At 54.1% G+C, this 25,368-nt stretch overlaps 1 protein-coding gene across 1 annotated transcript; it reads left to right on the top strand.

Annotated features, from left to right (window-relative positions):
• Nucleotides 1–1,840: 1,840 nt before the first annotated feature.
• On the top strand, nt 1,841–22,502 carry SLC13A2 (solute carrier family 13 member 2). The gene is made up of 12 exons (XM_028519037.2): nt 1,841–2,181; nt 14,241–14,369; nt 15,128–15,264; nt 15,373–15,578; nt 16,143–16,323; nt 16,409–16,531; nt 18,859–19,077; nt 19,307–19,395; nt 19,649–19,770; nt 20,932–21,093; nt 21,687–21,824; nt 22,332–22,502. The coding sequence occupies exons 1-12, from the start codon at nt 2,080–2,082 to the stop codon at nt 22,500–22,502; spliced, it is 1,779 nt and encodes a 592-aa protein (XP_028374838.2). The 5' UTR covers nt 1,841–2,079.
• Nucleotides 22,503–25,368: the final 2,866 nt, after the last annotated feature.

Below are 25,368 nucleotides of genomic sequence, written 5' to 3'. Positions count from 1 at the left end.
CCCTGCAGAAGGCACTGCGTGTCTCCCTCACACAGCCCTCAGGGGCTCCCAGAGGATCACACAGGCATGACAGCCCCGGTCATGCACGCCGTTGCACACCCTGCAAATGTGGTTGTGGGCTCTGGGTCCTGCCCCACATGGACCCGTGTTTCAACCACACAGAAGCTTCTGTTCTCTAAAGTTCACCCCGCTTCCACGTTTCCCCCGGGGCTGTGTCTACTTCCTGAAACATTCTCTCTGGTGGTGTGCTGTCTGCTTATCTTGGCACGTGCAGATAATCACACTCTAATAATCAACAGAAATATGGATTGAGTTTCTATTGGGTGCAGTATGGGGTGGGGAGCGGTGACGGCACCAAGAGACAGAGGCTCTGGCTAGGCAGATGGCGGGCAATTCCTTCCAGCCCACAACCGGCACCTCCGACACTTACACGCATGTGCACACACATGCCATCTATTCTCCAGGCCTCGTTTCACTCTTCCACCTGCTTGTGATCCTTCCTCCATCGCCTTGTGGCCAGAGGAGGCTCAATTTTCAAGTTTTAACTTAGACTGTCCGGAGCCCTTGCTCCACATTCCCAGTACTCTCCTCTCACCTGGTGCTCCTGTGCTGGTTTGGACCTCCCCGGGACGTGCACAAAGCACACAGTCACACACTGCTTAGTGATGTTTGCAGCCACGACAGACCACACACGCAACAGTGGTCCTGCAGATTACAACAGAGCTGAAAAATTCCCGTCTCCCAGCAATGCCATAGCCATTCAGAGCACCATCAGCTCACAAGCGCTACAATTGCCTACGGTAGTCGGTGCAGGAAGGTCCTGTCCAGGTTTGCAGCCTCGGCATTACGGGTGGTCCATAGAACCTGGGCGTGTTATGCTGGGCCACCCCGTTTTGTGTAAGTGTGCTGCACGATGTTCGCACAATGACAACATCGCCTAACAGTGCATTTCTCAGAACATGTTCCTAATGTTAAAGGTCACCTGACTATGTTTGAATTCTGGGTCCTGTCTCTGTGTTCTGGGGCCTCAGTTTCCCCACCTATAAAATGGAATAGCAATAGCTAACTCGTGGTATGGGTCGTGCCAAGTAAATGCAATAGCACACTAAACAGCTTGTACCAAATGCTGAATAAATGTTAACTATTGCCAGCAGTATTTTAGCACTGAATGGGGCTGAATACATAATCAGTGCCAAATACTTGTTTGGTGAATGGATGGATGGATGGATGGATGGATAGTGAGTAAAAGGAGAGGTTATTTCCAAAATATGAGACAACCTTCGCTGGTCCCCCGTGGCAGTTCAGGAAAAAAACCTAAAAAAAAAACCTTAAATTTTATTGCATACCTACCACATATCAAAACTCAATTTACCATAAATTGTCTAATTTGAGCCTCACGATAGGAAGGTATTGCAGCAGAATGAGGAAGCGGCTGTTCTGAGAGGTTAAGTCCGTGGATGGACATCGAGACTTTAGTAAGAGACAGTCAGGACTGATAGCTTTGCAGTTTTCTAAGTGCTGGGAAGGGAGAGGAGGGCTCTGGGCCTTGGCCTCCCACAGTCTTAGACTGGAAACTAGGAGCGGGCAAGGCTGCCCCGCCCAGGGCCCTGTATAAACAGTTCCCGGGAATCTGGTTGGGGGAGTGACGACAGGAGGGAGTGAAGGCTGGGCTAGGGAGGTAGCTCAGGGAGTTGCCCTCTGGAGCCCAGCTGTGGGGATTCCCAGGTGCCCTTCCTTCTCCCGCTCCTCCAGCCAAAGCCCTTATACAGCCTTCATGGACAGAAGGAGTTAATTCTGTGTTTAACTTCTTGAAAGAGCCTGAAGCTTTTATTCCTTGATCTCACCCTCCTCCCTTTCTCTGCAAAGTCTTCCTGATCTTTATACTTCCTGCAAGTCCCTCCTCCTCCTTACTCTCACCCCCGGACTCCAAAAACACTAATTGCCAGGGTGGGTCAATGGTTAACGCTCCACTAGCTTTATATAAGCCTGCCCTGGCCACCTACCTGCTTTAGTCAGCCCTTAGTCCCCTGGAGTCCAGAAGAGACCATAGCTCCAGCTGCCCCCTTCTGGGTCCGCACCATGGCCACCTACTGTCAGCCCCTTTGGGCCTATCGCTTCTACCTGATTGCGGTGATCCTGCCCATTCTCCTGCTGCCTCTGCCCATCCTCATCCCCGATAAGGTAAGGACTTGGGGTTCTGGGCACAGAGAAGCTCTAGCGGGGCAAGGGAGGGACTGTTTGGGCCAGGGTTGGGGGTCCTTAAGGCCAGCTTAACCTACTCATCTCTCCCAGCCTGGAAGTGAGGCTACAGTCTGCTGGCCTTCCCGAGGGATGAGGGTTAACAGAGCAAGGGGGGTATTTGCTTGTTGCCCAGGACTAAGAGCCCAGTGTGAGCTGTTCAGGTGCACTTGCAACCTACTGCTTTGGGAGTTAGGAAGCCAGTCACAGCAAAACAGGTGCGGGTGGAAGCAGATGGGGTTGTCTGCCTCCTCTGTGCCCAGCTGCCCTGGACTCGGTTCAGTGGCTGGTGAGCAGGGCTAGCCACTGGAGGGGACAGAAGGGAATAGGGTGAACCTGGCATCAGGCAGTCTGTGCCATTAAGAGCATAAACAAATAGTGTCAACAATAAAAATAAAGAAAAAAATAAACGCGCTCAAAAGAAAAGAAGAGAGAGAGTATAAAGAGAAAGAGAAGGTACTCACCTGTGGCCCTACAAGCTGTCTGCTGAGGAGGAGGAGGTGGGACCTTGTCCGTGGGCATCACAGACACCTGAATGGAGGGGGTGGGGCCCCTGTCTCCGGCCCCCTGACCCCAGGTATTATACACTTTGGGGGTCCTCTTGAAAGTAAAAGAACACAAAATTACAAATCTAAAATTAGTGCAGGGCTTGGGGAAAGGTCTGTTCAGGACGAGGGCCTGGAAGCTCAAGCTTCACAGTAAATCTCCCTCGGGCAGGCCACAGGCTGAGAAAGCAGCGGAGCTGGGGGTGTGGTCCTGCTCCAAAGCCGGTGTTGTCTTCTGTCTGCACACTACCTCCGCAAGGCTGGCAGAATCGTGGCCGTGGCCCTGGCCCCACCCCACAGCCCCAGAACTGCCCACTGAGCCACTTCCTCCTTTTGTCACAGATAGGGAAATTGAGGCAAGCTTTTCATTCATGCTGTCCCAAGGGGGTGGGAGGCTGGAGGTGAAGGGGCACGGCCGCTGGGCCCCTGACATTTGCTAAGTGACAAGGCTTGGCGGACTTTTGAGACGGCCTTGGTCTCAGGCCAAAGCCAGCGGCAGGCTGGGCCAAGTGTGTTAGCCCCAGGAGAAGAGACCAGCAGGGACTGGGATTCTCATTTTACCACCAGGAAGCACAGCCCAGAAAGAATCAGCAACTTGCCCAAGGTCACACAGGAAAACCTGGGTCAGTACTGGACACCAGGCCTCCTGATGGGAGCACAGCACGTCAGGAGCCTCTGTCTTCCCTGTGCTGCACCCAGCTTCTGCCCACAGACACGCCTCCCCTGCCCTGACTCAGATGGCCTGTCCCCAGCCCTACCTACGGAGGTCAGCCCCTCCGTCGGGCCCTCCGCTAGGACACTGGCTCCCAGCCCCTCTCCAGGGCTTTGTCCCTATAATTACCTTCTCTCTCTCCTACATCCAGTTCCCCTTCTCTGTCTGGTCTCTCCCATAGCACACACACACGTGCTGTAATATCTCCCATCTTAAAACACAAGCAAACCCTCCTCTGACCCCACATCCCCGCCGAGTATGCCCCCATTCTTTCCCCTCCCACGAGGAGGCCTCCCAGACCATCTGCACTGCACACGCCTCTCCTGAGACCGCCCCAGTCTCCAGGACCCTACCCAGCCAGGGGCTCTTCTCTGAGTCCCGTCAGCTTCCCAGTCAGTCACCAAACCTCTGGTCCACGCTCACGCACCTCAGACCTCAGCAGCACCTGTCACAGCTCATCACCCCTTCTTTGCAATCCTATCTCCTTTTGGCTTTGGTGACACCTTCTCCTGGTTTTCCTCCCCTCTCAACTTTTTCCTGGTTTCTCCTCCCTATTCATTTATTCTCCCCCTGGTGATCTTTTGCTGTCTCCTGCTTTAAAAAAAAAAAACATCTCTCCTTGGTGGTTCAGTTGGTCGGAGAACCCTCCCATATGTCAGAAAGGCTGCAGGTTCAACCCCCAGTTGGAGTGCATACCTAAGTTGCCATTTTGATCCCCAGTCTGGGCACATGTGGAAGGCAACTGATGATGTTTCTCTCTCACACCTCTCTCTCTCTCTGAAAAAATCAATAGACATATCCTAGAGTGAGGATTAAAAGTAAATAAATAAGTGTCTCTGTGCTGATGAGTCCCCAAGCTGTAAGCCCAGCCCTAACCTTTAAACTTGCATTCTCCAGCTAACACGAGACTCTTCCACCTGAGTGTCCTCTTTAGGCAGCACACACTTGTGTGGGTCCAAAACACAGCCTTCGTTGCCCATCTTCCCCAGCTGGCTCCTCCCGCAGTCTCACTCGTCCACATGTGTCAGCCCTCTGCGTGGGAGCTATTCCTGATTCCTCTCTTTCTGTCATTTCCACATGCACTAGCAGGTCCTGTTGCCTCGACATCCCCAAAATACTCTGAATGGGATCACTTTCCACTGCCTCCACTCTCGCCTGGGCCTCCATCATTTCTCGCTTATCCCCCATCCCTCCCCAGACCTTCCTTCACCGCGCCACCTGGTCTTTTCAAAACGTAAGATCATGTCGCTACCCTGCTCAAAACCCCACACTGGCATCCCGCCAAACTTCAGGTAAAATCCAAACCTCTGAGGGTGGCCACGAGTCCACGGGGCTCTGCCCCCACAGACCCCTTCGTCTCCATGCCCAGTGTCCTGTCTCCCGTCGACTCTGCTCTGATTTCCCCACCTTTCTCTCTGCTTCTCAAATTGCTCCTCTCCCTGCCTGGAATGTTCTTCTCCCAGATGCTTCCTTCTCCTCACTCCTTAGGTGTCAGCTTAAATTCACCTTAGAAAGGCCTTCTCTGATCACCCCCAGTCACTCTTTATTACAAAACCCCGTGATTTTATTTAGAGGGCTTTACTGTCTGAAATAATGTATCTGCTTGTTTTCTATTTATTTGCTGACTTTCTATGTTAGTATGCAGGCTCCATGAGGACAGGGACTTTGTCTTTTTCCACGCAGAATCCACAGTGCCTGGCACATAGTGGATGCTCAGCAAACACCTGTGGAAGGGAGGGAGGGAGGGGAGGGAAGAGAGAGAGGGAGAGAGAGGGAGGGGAAAAGGACAGGAGGGAAGGAGGGAGGAAGGAATGTGGACAAACAGAGCCTTGTCCTGAACTCCTGCTGAGTCCCTGCTCTCTGCGGTGAGTTCCTGAGCTGACTTCCACGCCCCTGGTCCCTGGGAAGGAGACCATTAGTTCCAGGGTAGGCTCCAACCTGTGTCCATATGATAATGTTGACATTTATTTACTGAGGTTTTCTATTTTTTAATTGATTTTAAAGAGAGAGAGGATGGGAGAGGTAAAGAGGGGGCAGAGAGAAAGAGGGAGGGAGGGAGACAGAGAGAGAAACATCACTTTCTCATTCCACTTATTTATTTACTCACTGGCTCTAGTATGTGCCCTGACCAGGGATCAAACCCGTGACCTTGGGATATCAGCACAACTCTCTAACCAACTGAGCTACCTGGCCAGGGCTTGAATTTTTTGATATGCTAGTCATGGTGCCAAGCACTTCAAAGCACTAATCCACTTTACAGACATGTAAATTTAGGCCCATAGTAGTAATTTGCCTGAAGTCCCAGCTAGTAAAAGACAAAAGTCTGGACTGGAACCTGATGTGGGGGTCTCGGTCTGAGGCTGTCCCGGGGTATAGGGTGGTGGCCCTGCTGAGCGTCAGGTCTTGAGCTACCCACCCCCGCGTTCACCCAGCTGTCAGCCAACCCTCCCACTGCCCATCAGCCTGGGATGTCGTTGAGCGCCTGCCCTGTGCTGCAGGTTACGGAAACGGAGTGTAGACATCTTGCCCTCGAGTCGTTCTCAGTGTAGAGGAACATGTGTGTACACAGACATACAGCCACAGGCCTGCGGGAGCTCAGGGGAGGGGGAAATTCTTCCCAGTGAGTCAAGGGAGAATCCGGGGCATGTGGCATTTGAGTTGAGCCTCGAAGGCTGAGAGAGATTCCAACAGTCAGAGGCATCCGCAGAGGGAAAGCCAGGTGAAGGGGCTGCAGGAGCAGAGGTGCAGGGGCTGGAGGAATAGCTACAGAATCCTTAAAATGCCTGTCATCTTCTGGCGGTCCCAGCAGGTGGGGGAGAGTGGACCTGAGGCCTTCTCACTGCTCCCTGAGCCCTACAACCATACAGTGAAGAGACACCATCCGTCTGCCAGAAACCTCACATCCATTCACTCTCATTCATCCATCCATTCACTCACTTCTTAAGGGACATGCAGTGTGTGATAGGCACTGTTTAGGAGTGTTGGTGGGGGTGTGGTGGGAAAGCGGAAAGATACACAAAAAGCGTTACTGTCCATGCTATGAAAACCAAACAGCAAGCAGCATCTGTGGCTTAGGGAGAGGCTGCTCTGGGTGAAGTGGTCAAGGAAGGCCTCCTGGGTGCTGATATTTGCCCGAGGACCAGCATGGCAAGTAAGAGCCAACCAAGCACAGCTCGGCAAAGAGAAGTTCAAGCAGAACACGCAATGCAAAGGCCTGAGGCCAGGGCTGAGCTCAGAAGGCGGAGGAATAAACACGGCTACGATGGCATGGGGGCCGAAGTGAGGAGACCACGGCGTAAGTTTCGTTTAGCGAGCAGGCAGGAAGAGGTCAGCCAATGTCAGCCGTGTAAGCCCAGGGGGAGGAGTGAGGGTTTTACACTGAGGGCCCGTGTCGGGGTAAATCCTTGCTCAGGAGTCAGTCAGCTAGTAAGTTAGAATCAAAACCACAGATTTCTCCCAAGACCCAAGGGGACCTAAAAACAGTCTCTCAGTGGCACAATGTCTGCCGGGACAGAGCTTAGCCAAAATCTATATTGTATTTACAGTGAGAACAGAAGGTGGAGTTCCTTAATTTGGATCACCTGTACTCCTAAGACACGAACATGTGCGTGCGCACACACTCAGAAATCCGTGTGACTAAAATACCCTTACTGCAAGCTGTCGCTGCACCCCAGAGATGGACTCAGGACTCAAGATGATTCACTGTGGGTGTGAAGACTGTCCATACGAGGAATTTGGACCTCAGTTCGGGGACCCACCTCTACTTTTAGAGATTTTCTGGCTCTTGGCTGAGAAGGCAGAGTCCAGGGAACAAAACAAGGATTCGGGAGCGAGAGAGATGTGGGTCAAAATCCACTCTGTGGCGTGTGCAGCTACGTGACCTTATCAAGCCTCTCACCCTTCAGGGGCTGTGGTCCAGATGGAATCAGATAACCTGAACACGTGCAGTATCCAGCACTCAGGGCTCAATAGGCAAGGACTCCTTCTGCCCTCGGCCTCTTGTCCGAAGTCCTTGCCCCTGGCAAATATGACTAGCCTCAGACACTGTGGAGATGCCTGGCTTCCATTCCACAGATGACTTTTGTTCAAATGAGCTATTGTAGGCCCTATAAAACAGGAAGGCGAAGGGTATCTGGTCATCCCCACCAGAATGGTGAGGTGTGGTCCCTAAGTGTGACCCCAAGCAGCACTGGGACTAAGTGGAGGCAAACCTTCTGGCCTCTTGGGCACGTGGGAATAGGAATAGGAGAAGGAGCCAACCTCCAGGGCCAGGGGAATCCCTGGACTAGGGAGAGAAGGTTTCCCAACTTGAACTTTGTCCCAGGATTACCAAATTCTGTCCATGTTTCTTAGCACCTGCTAGGTGAAGGTCAGGAAGGGAAACCATAGAAGAATCTTCAACACTACAGTTTCCTGGATACAATCCAGCAGTGATGCCCGGGGCTGTTATGGGGCTCAAATGCACAGAGGAGAGTGGGAATGCTTTGCTCGTCGTCACGGCTATTTTGCTCTTTAGTGGACACAGGCAGGCCTGGCTCCAGTTCAGACTGTGAGGTCAGGATTCTCTTTTCCACTATTGTTTTCTCTGACACTCAGAAACCCATTGTTTTCCTTTGGCCTCTTAGAGCAGAAGATGATGCAACAAATTCATAAACATTAAGGTGCAGAAATAAGAGATAACCCAAATGAGATCAGGCAAAGAATAGGAAGGGAGTCAGCCACTATCACTTATTTTAGGCAGAGTCTCAAAGACAGGCAGGCAAGGGCTGGAGACACTTCAGAGTGGAAAAGGGAAGGCTTCAGGTGAGCCTCCCTGATGAGATGCTGTTGGCAGGGGGATGCTGGAGGCATTGGGGTGGGAGGTTGCTAACTAGAAGCAGAACATCCAGTGTAATTTGTTGAGGGAGCATATTTGACTTCCACTGCTTGGCGCTGAGCTGAAAGTGGGGATAGAGAGTAGGGGGTACCATGAGGGAAGCTGGTGGTCCTTGGGCCAGTCCTGACTGTTTGGGGCCAATTGTCAGAGAGACTGCCCAGGCTGGTTGCTGCAGAATTAGTATTTTAATCCAGGGACTGGACATTGTTCCCTTTGTATATTCAGTCTCTCAAAGGTAGTGGGTATGTGGCATGAGCCTAATAGTACTAGAAAGGCTACCACACACCCCTACCTACCCTGTGCCTCCTCCCCCGAGTCTCTTCAGCCTGGCCTCTCTCCTCGTGGTCACTGCCATGCAGGCACCCAGGACAGGCCCCTAGGAGTTTCCTTCCTCCCATTCCTCCTACTCAGCTCATCAGCCACCACCCTGACCCTCTATCTTCCAACTCCTGCCATCTCTGGAGTCTGTCCTTTTTCCCCATCTCTACTGCCATGACCTGCTCTGAGCCCCTACCACCTCCCTGCTGGACACCCAGCCCCTCCTCCTGGGGCCCCGCAACCTCTCATCCTGTGTCTTTGGATCCAGCTGCCACTCGACAGCAGGTGTAACTCCTTATTTCCATCCTTATGTGATTTATTTTTTTAGGTGACACATGCATGTCATATAAACTTCAAAGCACAAAAAAAGTGACATGGAGAGGTCCCCCCCCCTCCTGCACTCTGCTCCAGTGCCCTGCCTAAGGGCAGTCTCAGTGACCAGCAAGGTGTCTGTCCTCCAGAGCAGGGACTCTGCACCCTTGGGGATCTGTGGGGACAATTCAGGAGGGCTATGGACTTGGATGGAAAAAAATACATTTTATTGCAAATAACCTCTAGTGAAAATTTACCATTTCCTTCTGTTATGAATGTAGATTACAAATCACGATAGTATAATGATAGCTTTGACTTTGCCACCAATAAAAACCACAAATATTTTTATAACATGTTAGAGCTGTTGCTGGTACCTTGAAATATATTGTTTATGTTCCTTATGACTTTGAAATTACAGTAGCTGGTAGCCGGTGAAGGTCTATTAATTAAGAGTCACATATATCACTTTCTTACCCATTTTTTCACATTTTAATCACTGTATTTCAATATAATTGGTTTCCTTCGTAATCCTATGTATTTTATTTAATGCATTTAAAAAATGTATTTTCATCAGGGTTGGAAGTCTTCATCAGGCTGCCAAGGGTATCCTGGTACCAAAAAAGGATTGGAACCCCTGAATCAAATATTTAAAATATATATGTATATACGAGGTCTGTCCAGAAAAAGCTGAGCCATTGTTAATGTAATGAGAACGATTTGTGCAACATCGATGTAACCGGGCAGCCAAGGAGAGTGGACTGGAATGCACATGTGTGAACAATGACGACTTCACTGTACTAGTCAGTGGGGGCTGTAGATGCCATTGAATGAGTACGTGTACTGTACTGTCGTTACATTCAAAATGACTGGGCTGGACTTATATCAAACAGACCTGGTGTGTCTGTGTATGTGTGTACTTGCAAACGTATTTTTTAAAATCACATATGCTAGCATCAGTGTAACCTTTCAATAGAAACACCAACCTAACCATACCATTCTCTCTGCTTAAAACCCTTCAAGGGCCTCCTATCTCCATCCCTGTCTCTGGATAAAGTCCTAGATCCTTCTCGGGGCACACAGGGCTCTTTCCAAGCATCACACCCCTCCAAGAATGCACCTGAATTGTTTATGCCTCATTCTGTTCCTGCTGTGCTTATTCCCTCACCCAACACCTCTTCCCTCCTGCTGCACCCCATTCATCCTCCCTCATGCCCCTGCAGCGTGTCCTCTCTGCGAGCCTCCCTCAGCCCAGAAGGAGGGAGGCTCAGGGAAGGGGCCCCTTCTCCTCTGTGACCCCACTCTCTGTCTTTCCTTTGCAGTAGTGCTTGGCAGTCTGCCACCCAGTGCCTGGCCTCACTCCTCGGACCCAGAAGTGCTTACTGCCAGCAGCATCCCTAGTTGCCAGGGGCTGAGGGGCCAGTGGGAGCAGCCCTCTATGTGCCAGCCCGTCCCCACCCCTGGGTTAACCTTCAATGACCAGGGGAAATAAGTTGTGCCCCCTCCAAGACTGTGGGCATATTTGCTGCTTCCCAACAGCCATAGGCTGCTCTGTACCCGTAACGGGTAAAGGCCGCAGTGCCCGCAGGTCTCACACCTTGCCCACACCCAGGGTCCAGAGTCTTCCCTGAATTTCCTGGCACCTACATCTCCATTCCTACCTCTTGCATTCACCCTAGTTCTCCAGCAGCCCAAGACATTTCTGTCCCAACACTAGTGCTGCCACCTGCCGGCTGCCACCTGCAGTCCTTTATAGTTTTCAGCTACATGTTCACATCCCTTATCCTTATAACAACCTGGTAAAGTGGGAGTTTCTCTTATCTCATTTGTTGATAAAGAAACCTCATAAGGGAGATAAATACCTGTACAGCTGAAAATGCTCAGTGTTGCTTATCCAGAAAAAAAGGCTGAGAGAGCCCAGGCTGGTGTGGCTCCTCGGATTGAATGCCCATTGCAGGAATCTCGGAGACAGATGCTGTGGCTTGGACCAGGCTAGTGGCCCCGAGCTGGGGGAAGTAAATGGGAGCATCTGAGGCAAAGGACTGGAAGGACTGGAGACCCGGAGCGGGAGCGTATTTGTTGAATGAGTGTCTGATGAATAGGTTTGATGCCCAAGTTGCCACTTCTATGGCTGCAGGTATTGATTGACATCAGACACGTATGAAGCCAAGGGAAACGATTCCCCAGGGATCTCTCTTTGGGATGCCCAAGGGACTGGCACCTGACTCAGAACACAAACAGCTCCCCAACCTCGAACCCAGGCCCTCTAACGTTCAACCAATAAATGTCAGCAAGGCAACGCCAGCCTCCCTGAGTCTCGGTTTCTGCACCTCCCAATGCGAGTACTGAGACCTGCTGTCGCTCGGAGATGAGATGTGGGGAATGAGCTGAGAGGGAACCTCTGCCTGACCCCGGAACTCTCCGTGCCAGCTCACCTCTGCATTGCCCGGGGGCTTCTAGAGAGTTCCCTTCTCTCTCCCATGTAGGGGCGTAGGGGCGGGCCGGGAAGTTTAGGAAATTCCCAGAGTGATTCAGGGAGGCCACAGCGGTTGGTGCCGGGTGAGCGTTCCCTTCCCTCCTCCCGGGAGCTCTGACCCACCTCTGAGCCGCAGCCGCCTTCGGCTGTCTGGGGAAGGCTGTGGCCCTTCTCAGAACACTGCTTTGAAAGGCACAAGATAAAATGCATAGGATACCAAAGGAAACCAATTATTTTGAAATTCAGCTATAAAAACATGCAACAATGAAATGCTATTCAGACACAGGTGCTTCTTCAGGAATGCATTGAATAAGATCTGGTGTCGGTGTAGTGACCACCGTGATTTCAAAATGGTGATAAATGGAAACACTACTTCGAGATACATTCTTAGTTAAATGTAGCAACTGACCTGTGTGGGCATCTAACAGCTAACAGCTGCAGTCAAGTCCTACGAGGAAATCACCAACAGTACCATTAATAGCTTTGTTGTCTATGTTCATAACCTTAGGTAGATGTTAGGAAAAAAGTGAGAGTTTCCCCACTGGACTTCACGGATTTTTGGAATTCCATGCCCAGTTAAGAACCCCATGAACCAGGAAGAACAGGTCAGCAAGTTTTGCCGCAGCCGCACAGACTCCCAGGAAGGCGAGACGGGGACACGGGGCCTGAGCCACCAGGGCCAGGGAAGGTTCCTGGATGGAACTGTGAAACCAGTTTCGGGCTTTGACCCCGAGACAGATAGACAAACACAGAGGGGCACAGAGAAGTTACAATGTGGGTAAAGGAACCTCAGACTGAACAAGCCAGAGCTCGCAGGGGCCAGTTGGACAACTAACAGCCCCCTTCGGAGTGTGGAAATGGGGTCTGGGAAGTGAAGGGACTTGTGTAGAGTCGGGTAACAGGAAGTGCCAGGGCCCACGGTAGACAGTCCCATTTGGATTCCGTGCCCCCTACGCCCCAGTAGCTGCAGTGAGCCTGAGCTGGGGGCCACCCCTCAAATGCAAGGGATTGAGCTCAGGGTAGAAGGTATGATCGAGAAGGTATGATCAAAGCTCAAGAACCTATGGCCTGGTTTCTCCACTTGCTTGTGTGACTTTGAGACACTTACTCAATGTTTCGTGCCTGTGACACTTACACACTGGTTTCGTGCCTGTGAAATGAGAACAACCGTCATCACCTCAGAGAGCAGCTGCATGCGACTGAAACACCTCTGAAGCACGGAGAGCACACTGCTTGGCACAAGGCAGGCCTGGGGCCCTTCTGTGTGGTGATCAGCAGAGCTTTCTTCTTGGTTCAGCACAGTGACGGTCCCCCCAGCCCCCCTTCTTGGGGAGCCGCCAGGGTCCACAGGGGCCGGCCTGCCCTTAGCCCCAGGGGAAGACAAGTAACTGGCGGTTCAGACTTTGCAGGTGAAAAAGTGGTTGAGGAAACAGCAGCCTCAGCAGAATCAGCCTCCTGCTGCGGGAGGAGTAGGGGTGGCTCTCTGCTCAAGGGTCAAGGTGGCCCCACCCCTGGAGCCCGGGAGTTCAAGTTCAGGGTGAGGAGAGGTGATAGAGTTTGTTGGAAAGAGAGCCAGCCAGTCATCGGCCAGACCTGGCTCTCCGGCAGGGCTGTGCGCAGCACCGCTCTGGGACGGCCAGTCAGCACTACGGGGTGGGGAGAGACCTCCCGGCGCTGCGCAGTCAGACACCTTTCCCGGGTCCCTTGCTGCCTCTGCCGTTCCAAGGATTCTGTGGCCTCGAGCAAGCCACTTACCCTCTCAAGCTCATCTCCAAGGGGACCACCATGCCCACCTTAATGGCTGTTTGAGTTTCTGCAACAACGAAAAAAAAAGCTCCTAAGAATTGCTCCAGAAACAGCAGCTTCTTCTTCCCCCAGGCCACCCCCGGGGACCCACCCCAAGCTTCAGGGTACTAAGGGGTTGTGATACGGAAGGGTGAGCCCAGCCTGTAGCAAGGGTGGGAGGGAAACAAAGAGGGCAGGGCAGCTGAGACAGGTAAGAGACGAGGGGCCCCCCAGGCCCACTGTCCCAGCGTGCAGTGCCTTCTTTTGGCAAAGAATTGGCAGGTGCTCCTGAGGAGGTGAGGATATAGGCACCAGTCTCCACCCCACCCAGGCTTCCTTTTGGCTAATAACCCTGGCACGGTTTTCTGCCATTCCCAGTGGGGATTCCCAAAGGCTTTTCTGCCATTCCCAAAATGGAGTGATCCCTTCGTGCAGGAAAGCTTTGCCCTGAAGCCTGCTGAGTCTTGAGCTCCGAGGATCCAGATGCCACAAAACTGACTGTCCTCATGGAGCTTACCTCGTAGCGGAAGGACCAAACGCTAATTAAATCATCACACAAATAAATACATTCTACGGGCTCTCAGAAAGCCAGGGAAGCCAGAGTACCAGCCAGGGGCCACGTTACCCAGGTACCAGCCTGGCAGCCCCCATCTCATCGAGGGCCCCTCCCCTCAGCCCTCTGCTGTCTCCTTGGGCTGGGTGGGGCCTAACAGCCAACTCCAGACTCTCTAGCCCCTTCTGTGGGGCTGGATCATAACGTCTGGGCTCCCCAAAGTCAAAGACAAAGTGGGGGGTACCTTGCTTTGTTTTTCGTTTCCATTTTGAAATGGAACCAGGGACTCAAAGATCAGTGACTGTGGGATTCACAGGCTCTCTCCACACTGTCATCAATGGCCTGTTTTCTCTGGGGAAAGGAAGTGACAACTCTGGGATACAGGCCTGTCCCCTCCAAAAGCTCTGTTGCTCTCCTCCTGCCCTCAGAAAATCTACTGTGGCTACTCCATCATCCTCATGGCGCTCTTCTGGAGCACGGAGGCTCTGCCGCTGGCTGTCACTGCCTTCTTGCCCATCGTCCTGTTCCCCATGATGGGCATAATGACTGCTTCCGAGGTGAGCCACCCTCCCCCACCACCTGCCCACATGTGGAAAGGCTCTGGGGAAGGAGGGGTCTACTCCCACATGCTGGGGATCCAGGAAGACCCTCAGAAGCAGGCCACACAGAAGAGGGGTCCCTGCCCCTGCTTGGCAGGTCAGAGAGCACTGAGGGAGGAGTCAGCTAGAACACAAAGGGGGAGGACATTGTAGAAGCACCGAGTGCAAGGCTGGTGTCGCCAGCTGATTCAAAGTGGGAGTGATTAGAGTTAAGCCAGGGAGTTGGAAAGGCCCGGTCACGGGGGGAAAGGGGCCTGGAAATCCCACCAAAGAGCTTGATTCCTCCAGATCAGTGGCTCTTAAACTTGAGTGTTCTTAAACAGGACGGCTGGTTAAAACACAGATTGCTTGGCCCAAGAGTTTCTGATTCAGCAGATCTGGGCCAGGCCCTAAGCATTTCATGTCTAGTCAGTTGGAAGAACCACGGCCCCAGTTTCTAGAAACAGCACTAAATTATCACCTCCCAGTCCATGGCTGTAAACAGGAGTGGGATCAGGCTGGATTCACTCCCGAGGAGAGGAAGGATGAGTTTGGCAGGAAGAGAGGAACCTGGTTAATGCTGAATAACGGGCAATCCAAAGATCATTTCCATTTGGTTCCAAGAGCCCAGAGACTGACCTGAGTCTGTGGGAATGTCGGGGCTGTACCCCGTAAGCCCAGGGGCCCAGTAGGAGGCCCCAGGGTCTTCCTGCCTCTCAGCTGTCCCTGCCTACCAGGTCTGCCTCGTGTACCTTAAGGACACCAATATCCTATTCATCGGTGGGCTGATGGTGGCCATTGCGGTCGAGCATTGGAACCTGCACAAACGCATCGCCCTCCGAGTGCTCCTCATCGTCGGGGTGCGGCCCGCTCTGTGAGTTCTCACAAACCAGGACAGGAGAACCTAGGGCCAGTGGCATTCAGGGTATCCAACCCCTGAAGGGACGCTGGAACACCAGTGAGTCTGACTATCTGTCCCTAGGCTGATGCTGGGCTTCATGCTGGTCACAGCCTTCCTGTCCATGTGGATCAGCAACACGGCCACCACGGCCATGATGGTGCCTATCGCGCACGCCGTCCTGGAGCAGCTGCACAAGAGCCCCGCGGGCCAGGACCTCGAGGAGGGCAAGGACAACCCCACCTTCGAACTTCAGGAAGCAGGTCTCCAGAAGGAAGCGACCAAACTTGGTGAGAAAGATGAGGCTGGACCTTGCCCCAGCCCTTCAGCTCTCGGGGAGGGTCTGAGGAGACATCCGTTCCCAGGGGTGGTCATCTTGGACCCTTTAGGGAAAGAGGGAGGCAAGAAGAGCTGTGGCCAACTAGTTCTGGTTTCCCCGGGATTTTCCTGGTTTTAAAACGTAGAGTCCCATGTGCTGGGAACCCCCTCAGTCCTGGCAAAACCAAGATGCTGGGTCACCCGGCAAGCAGAGCTGGAGTCTGGGTGGACCATCAGGGCTCCAGGCTCTGTTCCTCCTGTGTGCTTTGGATGATCCTGTGCCCTTTTCTAGGCCTTGGTTTCCCTCTCTCAAGAGAGGTTGGGCCAGATGGTGTCTGGGGCCATCCTAACCTGAGGCCCCAGGGAGTGCTGGGCCCTGCAGACCTGGAGGCAGCCTTTGCCCACAGCAGCCCAGATCTGGGCTGCTCGCTGACAAGGTGCCTTGCCTACACCCGAGCGGCCATGGAGCCTCAGCCACGATCCCCAGAGCTGACCCCCACGCGCACTCCCCAACCTGAGCTCTCTCTTGGTCCCAGATAATGGGCAGGTCCACCCTGTCCCACCTGGTCCTTTGAAGTCAAAGTCACAGAGGGACCAGGAACAGCTCCGCTTTTCCCAGGGCATGAGCCTGTGCGTGTGCTACTCGGCCAGCATCGGGGGCATCGCCACACTGACTGGCACCACACCCAACCTGGTGCTGCAAGGCCAGGTCAACGAGTGAGCGACCAAGGCACTCCCACTGCGGGGAGGTGGGGCCTGGTGGTTACCAGCAACGTCGATAGCAGTCTGCGTCCTCCTTTAGGCTCTTCCCAAAGAATGACAATGTGGTGAATTTTGCCTCCTGGTTCGCCTTTGCCTTCCCCACCATGATCATCTTGCTGCTGCTTGCCTGGCTGTGGCTCCAGGTTCTCTTCCTGGGGTTCAAGTAAGTGGTGGAATGGGTGGGAGAGGCCCAGGTCCCTGCCCCCACCCCCCCGGGAGCTTTCAGTTGGGTGCCCAGATAGCCATGATGCAAAAGGGTAAAATCACCATCCCAGTGAGAAGGCCTCTCCCTCCCCAGGCCGCTCGGCGCACTTGGCCACCCCTCAGCCCCCCACCCTGTTTGAGGTAATAACTGGGCCAAGAGTATTATTATCCCAGTTAGCAGTTGAGCAAACTGGGGCTTAAGGAACAGTACACAGCCAGATTTGTGTACTAGTGCTGTGATTGAAAACCGGGTCTGCTGCCCAGGCCAGGCCCCATTCCACAGCACTCCACAGTCCTTTGGCGGGTGCTTAAGGAAAACGCACTGAGCATGGTCAGTTGCAAAAGCCTTTGCTGTGCTCCTGCTGGATGCCTGACCCCGTGCTGGGCGCCTAGGACACTGAAAGACATTGGGCACAGTCCCTGCCCTTGGAGCTCCCCCTCTGATGGGTGAAGGCATGGTGGGGCCATGACACCGGGAAGCCCAGGTGCTGTGGGAGCACAGCCCATGAGTGTGGGGGCTCCAGAGCCCCTGGAGGAGAGGATGCCTGAACTGAATCTTGTGAAACTAGAAGTCAGCCAGGCAGAGAATAGGGTAAAGGCATTCAAGGCAGTGGGAACACCGTGTACCAAGGCACAGAGGCAAGAAAGAACATGGCATGTTAGGGATAACTCTAGTTCTGTGTGGCTGAAACATAAAGAACAAAAAGGAGGTCTTGGCTGGTGTGGCTCAGTGGGTTGAGCACCAGCCTGTGAATTCAAGGGCTGCCAGTTCAATCCCCGGTCAGGACACATGCCTTGGTTATGGGTCTTGGTTACGGCCCTGTGTGCAAGAGGCAACTAATCAATGTTTCTCATGCACATTGATGTTTTTCTCTTTCTCCCTCCCTCCTCCTCTCTCTAAAAAAATAAATAAAATCTTTTTTTTAAAAAAGGACAAAAAGGAGTATCAGGAAAGAAAGCTAAGGAATATGCAGGAGAAGGATTTCAGATGATTTCCTGTGCCATGTAAAGAGTTAGAACCTTGCCCTGGATGGTGTGGCTCAGTGGATTAAGTGCTGGCCTGCAAACCGAAAGGTCATAGGTTTGATTCCCAGTCAGGGCACATGCCCAGGTTGCGGGCCAGGTCCCCAGTGGGTGATGTGCGAGAGGCAACTGATCAATGTATCTCTCACACATAGATGTTTCTCTCCCTCTCTTTCTCCCTCCCTTCCCCTCAGTCTAAAAATAAATAAATAAATAAATAAAATCTTTAAAAAAAAAAAACTATAGTATAACTATATATAAGAAAAAAGAGTTGGAACCTTGTCCTTGAGGCCGAGTAGTAAATAGGTTCTATTCCAACTAATAACCCTCAATTACTTGTAGTCACTGGAGTTCTGAGCTGAAAATCATGTGAGCCCTCACTGGCTCTCTGTAGGAATAGAGTCTGGGACTGATCAGTCACATCTGCGGAGAGACAGGATATGACAGTGGATATGAGTTGTGTTGTGCTATGAGTTATTTGCCCTTCCTGCCCGAGCAGTGGGGAGCCACGGAAAGTTTTTAAGCATTGCTGCTGCACTCCAGAAAAATCGCTTGGGCAGGTAAGAGGAGGATGGATTGAGCTTGGGGGCTCATACAAGGCAAGGTGGTAGTCAGCAGGCCCAGCACAGTGCCAGGCACTGTGGGGGATTCAAAGATGAGTGAAGCATGGGTTCTGCCCTTGAGGAACTCACCATGCAGCACGGAAGTTGTGATTTGCCCAAGTGAAAAGTTAAAGGTCAACATGAGTTAAGTAAGTGGCATACAGAAATGGGCTAAAGCTTTTTTTTTTTTTTTTTTTTTGGCCTCTGGGGACGATCTGGGTGGGGCTCGGGCTGGCAGAGGATGCCCAGAACCTGGCAGGATAGGGACGGGAGGATTTCCTGAAAGGCTGTTGGAGGTGGGGAGCAGGGAGTCAGAGCCAGACGGAGGCATGGGGTTGGGACCTCCAGGTCCTCCTCACTCTGGGCCGGGGAGGGCTTGGCTCAAGAGAACCTTGGAAGGGACAGGGGGACAGTGGGGCAGATGGAGCAAGGCCAAACATGGGGAAACCTGGCCCCCAGCCCCAACCTTGTCTGTGCCTCACGACCCCCTCCCCAAGTCTTCTGCTCTTCTCCCAGAAAACTGAGCGGATCCAGGGCCTGGGTGTAGCAACTCTGAGAAGGCCTCTGCAGGCCTCAGCCTCTACAGCACACTCACTCAGAGCCCCGAGCTCCCCTGCCTGCTATGAGACCCTCATGGGCTGCCCCGCCCCTCTACCTGCAGCTTCCGGAAGAACTTTGGCTTTGGGGGACAGGTGCAGGAGCAAGAGAAGGCGGCCTTCCAAGTCATCAGAAAAGAGCACAAGCAGCTGGGCCCTATGACCTTTGCAGAAATTACTGTCACATTCCTCTTTGTCCTCCTGGTGCTGCTCTGGTTTACTCGGGAGCCAGGCTTTTTCCCCGGCTGGGGCAACTTGGCTTTTCCCGATGACAAAGGGAAAAGGTAAGCATTCTGCGGGGAGGGGAATACTTTAGGGGCTCACCTAGCTGAAGGAGGAGGGAGGGGAACAGGGCCCCCAGAGCAGAGCAGGAGGTAACACTGGAGGGAGGGAAGGGGACACTTGCCAGGAGTTGACACATCTGTGGGAGGGGCGCCTCTCCACCACCTCCTCCACCTTGCATCCCTGAGCACCCCTGAGCCACTAAGCCTGCCCTCCCTGCCCCACCCATAGCATCGTGTCCGATGGGACAGTGGCCATCTTCATCAGCATAATTATGTTCATCGTGCCCTCCAAGATCCCAGGGCTGACTCAGGATCCAGGTAAGCCCCTGGACTGGGGCAGGGAAGGGCCTCCAGGCAGCCCCTGGCTTCTGGCATGAAATGCATTTAGACCGTATTTGGCAGGAGTAGACAAAGCCCTGAGAGGCTGGTGTGACTTGCCAAGGACACAAGGACTCAGGGACCCTCCCACACACATTGAGCTCTGATAGGGACCCATACAGGAGACCCCAGGGGGAAGGGGAGGAAGGTCTGTTGACTGTTGGTGACCCATCCTCCTGTGCCTGTGGAGCAGAAAAACCAGGGAAGCTGAAGGCCCCTCCTGCCCTTCTCAACTGGAAGACAGTGAATGAGAAAATGCCCTGGAATATCATGATCCTGTTGGGAGGCGGCTTTGCCCTGGCCAGAGGCAGTGAGGTGAGGACCCCGACCCCTCTGGAGCCTGTTTGAGGGAGACCCTGTGTCAGGGAAAGAGGGGCCATGCTTCTGTCCCTGACAGGCGAGACTTGATCCCCACTCTGGAGCCCCCTGGTGGCAGAGTCTTTGCAGCTGCCTGCTAGAGAGAGGTTAGAGTGTCGTCTGAGAGAAGGGGAAGAAACACCAGCCACAGGGATCTTTCCCGGGTTGGGTTCTCAAAGCCAAGGGGAGGCAGATTTCCCTGGTGGGCAGACACTGTTCTCGGTAACCATTCACCCACCGCACTGCACCCTCTCATCCCTTCCAGACAGAGAGTGCAATGACTAGCACCTGGGAGTAGCAGGCTTTGGGTTGAAAAGAGTCAGCCTGCTGCAGCCACCAGGGGGCGCTGTGATCACACCCAGCCAGGTTCTGGGACCAGGGCATCAATCATTCCCAGGGCCTCCACCCAAGAGGGGAATCCTGGAACCTGCACCCCTGGGCCCCAGTGTTCCGGCTAAGCCCATTCACTCACTGCACACACAGGAGGCAGTTCCCCAGGGTCAGGGATTGGTGCCAGGGAGTCCTAGGTCTGAAGTTAGTTCATCCATCAAGCATTCACCAATTGTGCCAAGCCCTGTGCTGGGCGCTGGGTAGCCAGCCACACTGGGGCTCACAGTCTAGCATTACAGATATGGACAGTGCAAGACCTCAGGGCTCTTCTGACCCTGTGGACTTCCCCTGCCTCCCCTCCCCCCTCCCCCCAACCCACCCCCATCAGTCTCTCTGCTCATCTCCACCAGGACCCTGCCCTGCCCTCCCTCCTCTGAGACTGCCATGAGAGCCGCTGGGCTTGAGGGGGCAGACCGAGGCTAAGGTTGGCCAGGGACCTCCTGAGAGAGGTCGGGAGAAGTCTCTACTCCCGCCAAGTCCCACATTTCCCAAAAACGTCCTTTGACCCCCTTTCTGAGCTTCTTATCTGCTCCTTCTCCCCACACTCTGTTCTTCAAGAGCAGGAGAGATGGCCCCTTGGTTCTAGCTGGGTCTTCCCTCCCCAGCTGCTCTTGATTTTGAAAAATCTTGAGAGGTGTAGACAGGAAGAGGACCCTCCCTGAGCCTCAGCAGGGGCTCTAGGAGCCCAGGCAGCCCAGCCTCTCACACACCACCCTCTTCTGCCTGCAGGAATCGGGCCTGTCAGCGTGGCTGGGGCAGAAACTGACCCCACTGCAGGATTTGCCTGCTCCCGCCATCACCTTCATCCTCTGCCTCCTGGTGGCGACCTTCACCGAGTGCACCAGCAACGTGGCCACCACCACTCTCTTCATGCCCATCCTGGCCTCCATGGTGAGCAAGCCCTGCAGGCACACCTCCTGCCCACCGCCACCCAGGGACCCCATGTATGGGTCACAGTGACTTGTCTGCACCTCCTCTCATTTCGAGGAGAGGACCTCTGAGCTACTACCCTTCCCCTGGCTCTCCAGCTACTTGGGCCCAAAGCTCTCTGGCCCCTGACTCACCCTATTCCTGGTGATGTCACCCCTTGAGTATCCTGATGAGGCCGGTGGCCTCACCCACCTCCCCAGCCCAGCCCCTGTTCTGGTCATTCCTGAGGTGATGGGGTGACATTGCTCCCAGGAGCGTCCCCAGCCCCTTCCTCCCAGGCGCGTTCCTGCAGCCTTTGATGATACCCCGAGCCCCTTTGAGATCCATTTTATGGGCCCCTCCCCTCACCACGTCCCACAGGGCAGGGCTGCACAGTCATTCTCTCTGGAGAGGTCAAGAGGCCCTTCCCAGGTCACCCAGTGCCTTCTGGCACAAGGGGTGGGTTCATGGCCAGAGTGTGTGTTTGGGGTGAGAAGCAGGAGAATTGGGGGGCCACATCTCTCCCTCTGGGGTGAGGATGGCTAACAGCTCTGCCCCGATGTCCCCCCCTCTAGGCCCAGGCCATCTGCCTCCACCCTCTCTATGTCATGCTCCCGTGCACCCTGGCCGCCTCCCTGGCCTTCATGCTGCCTGTGGCCACCCCGCCCAATGCCATCGTCTTCTCTTTCGGAGGCCTCAAAGTGTCTGATATGGTGAGTGGCAGGGGCCCCAAATGTCTCAGCACTCCTCCCTGCTCTGTCTTCCCATCTTGGTTGACTACAAAGTAGTATAAAGCCCCTGATATTGTCAGGGTTCAGAGTGGACCCTGTCTGGGCTAGGGATCAGCAGGGAGGTTGGGACATGACCCCCAGTTAAAGCACCTTTAGGCCCTGCCAGGCCCAGGCTATATGGGTGGCAGAGACAGGGGTGAGGAATTTAGGGAAGGTTCAAAGGTGCCAAGCAGCCACACCCAGGGAGATGAACGCAGAGGGAACAAGGCCCAGGACCCTGGAAGCTCATGAGGAGCTTCTCCTTCCCTTGTTAGCACTGGAGTAAGGCAAGAGGCAAAGGCATTGCTTAGTGCTGCAGGTTAGACACAAGGGAGGACTTCCCAAGGAAGATTTTGCTGGTGAGAGCTCCTGGACACCTACAGACACCGAAGGGGTGGGTGCTGGCCCAGCTCAGCACCGGCTCACTCACACGGACTCTCTGCAAACCAGGCCCGGGCGGGATTCCTGCTCAACATCCTCGGCGTGCTGGTCATCATGCTGGCCATCAACAGCTGGAGCTACCCCATCTTCGGCCTGCACACCTTCCCCTCCTGGGCCCACCTCAACACCACCTCCCAGTGCCTGTCCGGCCAGGCAAACGCCACCATGCTTGGCCCCTAGACCAGGGTATAGTCTGGCCGAGACCAGGAAGACCCGACCCGTCCCTACTCCTCTGAGTCGGGTGGAGACACCCAGGCTCCAAGCCAAACAGGGAGAGAAAGGGACATGTGCACACAGCCTGATGTGTGTCTGCTGGGGGCTGTGTGTGCACTCAGTCCTGTGTGTCTGAAGACAATGTGTATATAGTATGTACATGTCTGTATGAGCGTGTCTGAGAGGAGGTTTGTGTGTGTGTATATGATCCTAAGGATACGTGCTTAGCAGCACATGTGTATAAGTTCACAGATGGTACGACATGCCCTCTCTGGCACCCCAGGTCTTGATCTCCCCAGCTTGGTGTGTGACCCCTTTGTACTATATTTATTGAAGCTCAAGATTGGGGTGGCCTGGGTAGCAGGGCCTACCAGCGGTTGCCATGGCAATAGCCTCTGGGACCTGCCCAGCATACTGTCTGTGTTTTCCCAGCCTCTCTGGTTTGGGGAAAGGGTGCAAATATTAGTCACATTAAAGCTTTTTTCAGTCGAGTCTGGAATGGTTTTTCACAGCGCTTTCCAGGGCCGGTCCACCCCCCAATTCTGGCCCTAGGTTGGGGATTATGGCGGGATGGGGCCTGGCCTGTGTACTGTATGGTGGCCCCCTTGGCACCCCTCCCATTCTAGGGAGAAGGTAATGGCCAGGAACCCTTGCCAAGGCCAATCGGAGTGGGCGCAGCCACCCAGGAAAGCAGCACTGACATCACCCGGCCTGGCTAATTGGGAGCTGCCAGTCCCTGCGTGTCTTTGGGAAAACCAGCCTCCAGGTTCCCAGAGCACTCCCTGGGCATTTACATAAAACCCGCTGCCCCTGCCAATTCCTCACCGACCCTTCATCCAGCCGGAAAAACCAGTCGCGCCAGGCCAGGGGAGGCGGGCTGACCCATGCTAAGTGCCCTCAGAGACGGACCCTCACCCACAATGGCTGCCTGCAGCAAGAGGGATGCAGGTGAGACTCACAGGAACAGGTTCAAAACGGGCACAGCCTTCAGAGTCCAGAACCCGCCAACACTCTGGATCGTTCTGCCTCCCCACCTCACCTCCACGCCTCCCCTGCCTCCCTGCCTTCGTGAAGGCGAGTCTTTTCTATCCAAGTTTTTTCTATCTGGCAAGGTGAGATGTGGGAATGGAGAAGGGTGGTACCACACCCATCACCCTAAGAGACCGACATCCCTTCCTGGCTGGAAGTTCATCTTTGCATCAGTCCTAAGTCTCTCTCATTGCGGACAGTGGTATCTGGATGGAAGCTTCCAAAAGTCTCCTCCACTTCCTTCCTGTTGCAGTGAGAGGAAAGAAAAAGATATTTGCCATCACTCTCATGCCCAATAAATTAGGGCCGAGTTGTAAAGAGAGAGAACCAGAAAGAATTTAATTCTGGATTTTCTCTGGTCTGGGCCTTCACTCAACACTCCCGGAGCTGGTGCTCAAGGGTGGTAGGCAGGTGCAGAGGGGAGGGACCTGCTGCAGGAGGGAGAACGTGGCTGTCCCCAGGGGACAGGGGATCCTGACAGGACATGCCAGACAGCCAGCCAAGTGAGGAGTGTCAGGAGAATGGCTCCACCCCCACCCCAGCCCCCCAGGCTGGCATTCCTCATTTATGAAGCACATCATAAATCACGGCTCCCACCCAGACCCACACTGAGACCCCGACAAGGCCCCAGGCAACAGCTCCCCTGCTCCCCGCACCCCCGCCACCAACCTTTGGGAATGGGCCAGATGCAGAATGGTGGGACTCCTTCAGAAGCTTACCCACAATGCAATAGGTTTCTAAGGAGCAGCCCCAGCCTCATCTGCAAGGAGGATTCTGTGCTACCACTTTCTTCTAGACGCTGGTTGGGTCCTCTAGTCCAGCCCTGGCTGGGGAAGAGGTAAATGTGCTTGGGAGGGGGGGGCAGGGCACATGCCCCACCCACCACTATCAGCTCCCCCTCATACCCACCCCCTAACTTCCCCCTCAGTACTGCTCAGAGAGGGCCAGAGGTGGACTAAGATCACACAGCAGTCCCAAAGGATCAAGACCGGGCTGGCCCAGCCTTCTCCAGGGAGGAAGTAGGTGAAAGGTGGCCCAGGGGCTGGGGGTCAGCTGTGGTGGGTGCCCTGGCAGATCTTGGGGCCCAGGCCTCCCCCCAGGCGCTCAGAAACCCATCTCAGCAGGTGGGAGGGCAGACAGGAGGCAGGCAGCACCTGTCAGCATAATCACCGTCATTAGCTGGGCAATAAAGCAGCACGGACCAGGCCAGCCTTTGAAAGAAGGGCCTGTCCGCCCAGGCCAGGTGTGCGCAGGCTCGGCCCTCCTGCACACCAACTCGGGGCTGTGGCGGGTGGACAGGGCCCTGCGGGGACAAGGGTCTGCACTCTCTCAGCCTGTGCACCCATGCCCTTCACCCACGGCTTCCACAAAACATTCCAGCTGCTTGGGTTGTCTCCGACCAGCTGAATGCGTGCAGTGAGGGACTCAAGAATGGCCCCGGAAGTGAGCTCCTCATTGCTGGAGGAGATCCACGAGGCCAGAAGCAACTTGAGGACAGTCTGCCTGGTGCAGCTGTGTCCTCAGTTGCTAGCACAGGGCTCGGAACAGTGACTATTGTATAAATGAATGAATGTATCAGAGGCAGAGGGGGCTCTTTGGTCCTGGAAGAAAGTTGGACATGCTGCCCTCAGAGCCCCTTTCCAGGCTGCCGTGTGACCGTGAAGGATCTTGGTCTCTCTGGGTCATTGTCACCTGAGGCTCAGCATAGGTCCAGATTTCTGAGCCAACTCCTACTGTCTTCCCCTGCCCCCGTCCCCTGGGGTCACGGGAATGGCCTTGTTTGCCTCACCCTTTTGCCTGTTTG

The sequence above is a fragment of the Phyllostomus discolor genome, chromosome 8 (assembly GCF_004126475.2).
Source record: "Phyllostomus discolor isolate MPI-MPIP mPhyDis1 chromosome 8, mPhyDis1.pri.v3, whole genome shotgun sequence".
In the NCBI taxonomy this organism is placed as follows: domain Eukaryota; kingdom Metazoa; phylum Chordata; class Mammalia; order Chiroptera; family Phyllostomidae; genus Phyllostomus; species Phyllostomus discolor.
The sequence above is the reverse complement of the archived record's forward strand: the minus strand, read 5'-3'. Positions and strand labels throughout refer to the sequence as shown.

Bases quoted from the DNA above. Each gene is read 5' to 3' on its own strand.
- SLC13A2 (XM_028519037.2), top strand. From the start codon at position 2,080: ATGGCCACCTACTGTCAGCCCCTTTGGGCCTATCGCTTCTACCTGATT. The intron at 14,370-15,127 runs GTGAGCCACCCT...CCTGCCTACCAG, and splicing joins GCATAATGACTGCTTCCGAG to GTCTGCCTCGTGTACCTTAA. The intron at 19,078-19,306 runs GTAAGCATTCTG...CCCCACCCATAG, and splicing joins CCCGATGACAAAGGGAAAAG to CATCGTGTCCGATGGGACAG.